The 6,396-nt window shown below is 46.9% G+C and overlaps 1 protein-coding gene across 1 annotated transcript in view; it reads left to right on the top strand.

Annotated features, from left to right (window-relative positions):
- ctr9 (CTR9 homolog, Paf1/RNA polymerase II complex component) overlaps window positions 1–6,057 on the top strand; it is a 22,849-nt gene extending 16,792 nt beyond the window's left edge. The window contains exons 16-21 of the mRNA XM_048230921.1: window positions 249–380; window positions 1,347–1,490; window positions 3,374–3,528; window positions 4,589–4,682; window positions 4,883–4,995; window positions 5,252–6,057. Coding sequence (XP_048086878.1) covers window positions 249–380; window positions 1,347–1,490; window positions 3,374–3,528; window positions 4,589–4,682; window positions 4,883–4,995; window positions 5,252–5,582 — 969 coding nt within the window. The 3' untranslated portion in view covers window positions 5,583–6,057. The remainder of the gene's footprint in view (window positions 1–248; window positions 381–1,346; window positions 1,491–3,373; window positions 3,529–4,588; window positions 4,683–4,882; window positions 4,996–5,251) is intronic.
- The last annotated feature ends 339 nt before the right edge of the window (window positions 6,058–6,396 follow it).

Genomic DNA, 6,396 nt, shown 5'->3' with positions numbered 1-6,396 from the left:
CCTCCCCAGGTATTTCAGCTACCTGAGCAAGGCTGGCGATAAGATCAAAACTTTGATTTGGCTTTTCTCGCTGCCTCTGAAGGGGCCAGTAACAGAGGGGTTATTGAGGTGTGTGAAATATACAAATAGCTTAGATATGCCGTTGTGGTGTTTTTAGAATGTTTGTGTGTGTGTGTTCTATTGTGATATTATTATTAATGAATAGTGGTGAAATTAATTATTATTATTGTGTGTCAACCGGCGGGCGTTGCTCTGATCTCTTGTCCCAGGCGCAGTACCATGTGGCTCGTGCACGTAAGCAGGACGAGGAGGAGAAGGAGCTCAGGGCCAAACAGGAGCAGGAGAGAGACCTGCTGCGCCAGCAGATGATGAAGGAGCAGGTGTGTGTGTGTGTGTGTGAGAGAGAGAGAGACCTGCTGCGCCAGCAGATGATGAAGGAGCAGGTGTGTGTGAGAGAAGAGAGACCTGCTGCGCCAGCAGATGATGAAGGAGCAGGTGTGTGTGTGTGTGTGTGTGAGAGAGAGACCTGCTGCGCCAACAGATGATGAAGGAGCAGGTGTGTGTGTGTGTGTGTGTGTGGGAGAGAGGAAGACCTGCCTGTAACAGATGATGAAAAGAACAGGTGTGTGTGTGAGAGAGAAGAGACCTGCTGCGCTCAACAGGTGATGATGAAGAACAGGTGTGTGTGTGTGAAGAGTGTGAAAGAAGACCTATAAACAGATGATGAAGCAGAGGTGTGTGTGTGTATTAAGAAGAAAGACTACTCTGCGCCAACAGATGATGAAGGAGCAGGTGTGTGTGTCTGTGTGTGTGAGAGAGACCTGCTGCACCAACAGTATGTGTGTGTGTGTGTGTGTTGTAAGTGTAATGTGCTGTGTGTATGTGTGTTTTTAAATGTAGTGATCTGTGTTTTAAGTGTGGTGTGTGTGTTTTAAGGCTGCACGATTTGGTGAAAAATTCATATTGCGATTATTCTGGACAATATTGCGTCTAGTGATTGTGTGTGTGTGTTTGTTTGAAGTGTAATGTGATGTGTGTGTGTGTGTGTTTGAAGTGTAATGTGATGTGTGTGTGTGTGTGTGTGTTTGAAGTGTAATGTGATGTGTGTGTGTGTGTGTGTGTGTGTGTTTGAAGTGTAATGTGTGTGTGTGTGTGTGTGTTTGAAGTGTAATGTGATGTGTGTGTGTGTGTGTGTGTGTGTGTGTGTGTGTTTGTTTGAAAGTGTAATGTGATGTGTGTGTGTGTGTGTGTGTGTTTGAAGTGTAATGTGATGTGTGTGTGTGTGTGTGTGTGTTTTGTTTGAAGTGTAATGTGATGTGTGTGTGTGTGTGTGTGTGTTTGTGTAGGAGGAGAAGCGCTATAAGGAGGTGGAAGAGCAGAAGAAGCTTCTGGAACAGCGAGCCCAGTACGTGGAGAAGACCAAGAGCCTGCTGACCTTCACCGACACCGACACCACCCGCGACAAAAAGAGAAGCGGGGGAGGAGGCAGGGTGAGACACACACTTACACACACACACGCACACTCAGTCACTCACACACACACATCACACACACACACTGTCACTCACACTCAGTCACTCACACACACACACACACACACACACACACACACACACACACTCACACTCAGTAACCACACACACACACCTCAGTCTCACACACACACACACACACTCTCACACACACACACACTCAGTCACACACACTCTCTCACACACACACACACTCAGTCACACACACACACACACACACTGTCACTCACACTCAGTAACTTACACACACACACACTCAGTCACACACACACACACAAACACACACACACACACTCAGTCACTCACACACACACACACACTTAGTAACACACACACACACACTCAGTCTCTCACACACACACACACACTCAGTCACTCAGTGACATGATGGGAACTGTAGTTTACAACATTCAGTATAGGCATGCATGATGGGAACTGTAGTTTACAACATTCAGTATAGGCATGCATGATGAAAACTGCAGCTCTACTGTGTTGAATTTGTTTAATTCTCTTTCCACCATAAAATGTCTAAATTTGCCAAACAGAAAATGTGCATTTGAATGAGAGGTGCACATTAAGGTGTACACATTCGCCTGTCTGTGGGTTTGATGTGTTCATTTGTACCTGCACCCTTCCTAGCTGTCAAATGTGCCGGTATGAATCGCTGCTGTTCAACTTGAATGTATTGAATGGGGTGTTGAAGTCAGACATTTCAAGGCGGAGTGATCGTTCTCTTGAGGTGAAGAGGAGACGTAAGCAGCAGTGTTGTAGCTCGCGCGCAACGTGTCCATTTTGTTAGTTTACTCCAGAGACCTGCCGTGTCCGCAACTTCTCCCCTACGACCGCTAGAAGCAGTTACCGTTTCTAAATAATGGATCCTTCGACTGGCGAGTTGCCGGTGGTGGTTGAAATCATGGCTGAGGGAAGGCTGCAAGCCTGGCTCTTAGAAATGGAAACTGTACAAATGTCACATTAGCCAATTTAGCAGCTAACGCTAACGTTACCACACCTGCTGCGATCGGTCAAGGACGAGGATTTGATAGAACACTTGTTGAAATGTGTTAAAAGTAACTGTAATGCCGACCTGTCTTATAGCAATATCGGAGAGTGAGTGCTTAATCAAGCATTGAACTGCTGTTTTGAAGAGATGACTAAAAGCACGCCTGATTAGTTACAGAACAGACGAAAAGCACGCCTGATTAGTTTTTAATTGTAACGTTACAGAAAAGCACACCTGATTAGTTTTTAATTGTAACATTACAAAAAAGGTTCTAGCACTAGTCAGCTGTACCATATCAAGAAAGACTCGTTTGTTACGAGCTGTAGTTTCAGAACTAACAACGTTACCCTTACAAAAAATAACTGCACTACTTCAAGTGTCAAAACTGCAGTTGTGGAGAAATTATTTGCAGTTCATATACAGGAAATGCAATATTTTGGACATGCGGTAGGCTATGCCTGCAGTCTTTTGTCCCATGACTGCATAACAGCACCTGACATAATAGACGTTTGTATAACAGAGCCTGACATAATAGAAGTTTGGTATGAAAGAGCCTGACATAATAGAAGTTTGGTTTCTCCCAAAGAAAGACCCCTGTGGTGCTGTAATGGGACTAATTCAGTGGTTCAGTGGTGTTCTAGTGTGACTCTATATGTGATTGTGTGTTCTAATGGTGTTCTAGCGTGGTTCTGAATGTGATTGTGTGTTCTAATGGTGTTCTAGTGTGGTTCTAAATGTGATTGTGTGTTCTAATGGTGTTCTAGCGTGGTTCTAATGGTGTTCTAGCGTGGTTCTAAATGTGATTGTGTGTTCTAATGGTGTTCTGATGTGTTGGCTGCAGCGTAAGAAGGGCGGGGACGCGGACGAGTTTGTGAACGACGACTCTGATGAAGACCTGCCAGTCAAGAGGAAGAAGAAGAGGAGAGCCAGCGGCACTGACCAAGACGACGACGGACAAGAGGGAGGAGACAAGAAACCACGCAAGAAGAGACGCAGGTGTGTGTGTGTGTGTGTGTGTGATTGCTTAGGTGTGTGTACGCACAGGAGGGAGGAGACAAGAAACCACGCAAGAAGAGACGCTGGTGTGTGTGTGTGTGTGTGTGATTGCTGAGGTGGTATTATGCGACAGGAGGAGGAGACAAGAAACCACGCAAGAAGAGACGCTGGTGTGTGTGTGTGTGTGTGTGATTACTGAGGTGTGTGTTCTGCGCTCTGGGAGGGAGAGAAGAAACCACGAAGAGGAAGAGACGTGTGGTGTGTGTGTGTGTGTGTGTGTGATTGCTGAGTTGTGTGTACTGGTCATGTGTGTGCATGTGTGTGTGTTTCTCTGAGTGGTGTACTGATGTGTGTGTGTGTTTCTCTAAGCGCTTTCAGACATACGTGTAAGACCGGAGGTTCTGCCGATGTTAAACGGTGGGGCCGTATATCTGAACGACATAACCGGTCATATGGAAGTCCGAATTTAGCCAGTTGTTCTACTACTCCCCCCCTTAGTATTTCCTCCGGACATTATGTAAATGTGCTGTGTCTGAACGAGGCGTAGAACATGCGGTTAAAATTCACATCTCACATCTTGTGAACTCTACAAGCCCCCACCCCTCACTCGACAACCACACGGAGATTCTGTAATGTGTGTGTATGTCGTTCACACATACGTCCGTATAAGGTCAGTATTAGGTCCGCAGGTTAGCATCATATCTGAATCATCCGAAGGGTAGGACCTCCGTTTGACAAACCTCCTCATATACTCTGGAGGTTATATCTGAAAGCGCTTTCTGAGTGGTGTGTGTGTGTGTGTGTGTTTCTCTAAGTGGTGTACTGATGTGTGTGTGTGTGTGTGTGTTTCTCTGAGTGGTGTACTGATGTGTGTGTGTGTGTGTGTGTGTGTGTGTGTGTTTCTCTAAGTGGTGTACTGATGTGTGTGTGTTTCTCTGAGTGGTGTACTGATGTGTGTGTGTGTGTGTTTCTCTGAGTGGTGTACTGATGTGTGTGTGTGTGTGTGTGTGTGTGTGTGTTTTCTCTGAGTGGTGTACTGATGTGTGTGTGTGTGTTTCAGGCCTCAGAAGGGAGATGAAGAGGGGAGTGATGATGAGGAGGAAGGAGGCTCACGACCGAAGAAGCAACGCAAACCCAAAAAGAGGATCGAGAAGGTCAGATAGCAGTCCATGCATGTGTGCCAAGATGGAGGTCATATATATATATATATATATATGTGTGTGTTGTGTAAATCGTGGACACCATACATGTTTAAATGCGTACACAGCCTCTTGCTTTGTCTGACGTTTTTGATCTGTTTTCAAATATGTGTAATATTTAGCATTAATGTGTGTTTGTTTGTGTGTGTCTCCAGGCTAAACCTGAGCGTCTGCCTCCGTCACTTAAAGGGAAGATCAAATCAAAAGCCATCATCTCCTCCTCAGACTCCTCCTCCGACGAGGATGGACTCAAGATCGCAGAGGACAGGTCAGGATGTGTGTGTGTGTGTGTGGGGTACGTGAGTGTGTGTGTGCGCGCGCTACGTGAGTGTGTGTGTGTGTGTGTGTGTGTGTGTGTGTGTCTGGTATGTGAGTGTGTGTGTGTGTGTGTGTGTGTGCGCATCTGATTGGTATATGCCATGATAATACTATATTCATATGCTTCTGATAAATAGGCTTGTTGATGTAGGTGTGTGTGAATCCTGAACCTGTGTGTGTGTGTGTGTGTGTGTGTGTGTGTGTAGGAACCCGAGGGACAGTGGTTCTGGTTCTGATGATGAGGAGCGGCCTCACAAGAAGCGTCTGGCGTCCGACAGCGGCTCAGAGGCGGGGCATAGCGGCAGCGGCCAAGGGTCCGGCCAATCAGAAGAGGATTCAGGCAGTGAGGGTGGGGCTAAGCGCAGGCCGCGTGCCCAATCAGATTCAGAGTCTGAGAGGAGTCGGCGAAGTGCCTCGGGGAGAGGCTCAGACAGCGAGTCCCCGCCCCCCTCCCCTAGACCCGCCTCCGAGGGATCTCCCCGCCAATCAGAGTCTGAGGCTGAAGCGTCCAATCGCGGCTCAGAAGACAGCGAGTGACAGCCCAGCTGGAGTGCTGTGCCCCCCTGTGGTAGCGACTGGTACTGCAAGAATCATGTCCAGCCTGGAGCTGCAGTCACAGCCCTGTCTGTCTGCGTGTGTGCTCTCCACACACACACACACTCTCTCTCTCTTTCTGTCTGTCTGTGTGTGTGTGTCTCTCTCTTCACAAACTCACGCACACACACACTCTTTTTCTGTCTCTCTGTGTGTCTTCTCTTCACACACACACACTCTTTCTGATACCAGCAGCTTGTGCATAGTCATCACACACATGATCACCCCCCTCTTCTGCCACGTGTGAAATTCATCTGGATTCGTTTGAGAGATGCCGCGTCTGGGATTGTTTTGTGATTACGAGGGGTGTGTGGGATGTTTTCTTTGGTTCTGTTTAGAATGGTAGCGGTCACTAGTGGTGGCCTCAGCGATGCATTTGTACTTTTACTTTCTTTTAATTAAAAGGTTCTCCTGAAAACCCCTCGGCTTCTGATTTCATACAGCCAACAACTAAGCACTAGGACAATGAAGATGCTGTGTTCAATTGACTGATCGCAAGCCCCGGCCATTGAACACAGATGAGCCAATGGCAGTCTAGTAGCTCCGCGCAGGCAGACACACTCTGCGACAGCTTCAACTTACGGCTCCATAGAAATGCATTGGGAGCTGATTTTTGTCCGTTTTTATGGGATTGTATAGTGATGTGAGTTGAAAAGGACGGCCAAACGACATGTGTGGGATTAAAGGAGAATTCCGGTGTGATATTGACCTAAAGTGTGTTGAAACATGATACCGAGTGTGAACTTTTGTTTCATAG

The sequence above is a fragment of the Alosa alosa genome, chromosome 21, assembly GCF_017589495.1.
Source record: "Alosa alosa isolate M-15738 ecotype Scorff River chromosome 21, AALO_Geno_1.1, whole genome shotgun sequence".
NCBI lineage: Eukaryota > Metazoa > Chordata > Actinopteri > Clupeiformes > Clupeidae > Alosa > Alosa alosa.
Note: the sequence above shows the minus strand (reverse complement) of the source record. Positions and strands in the feature narration are given on the sequence as shown.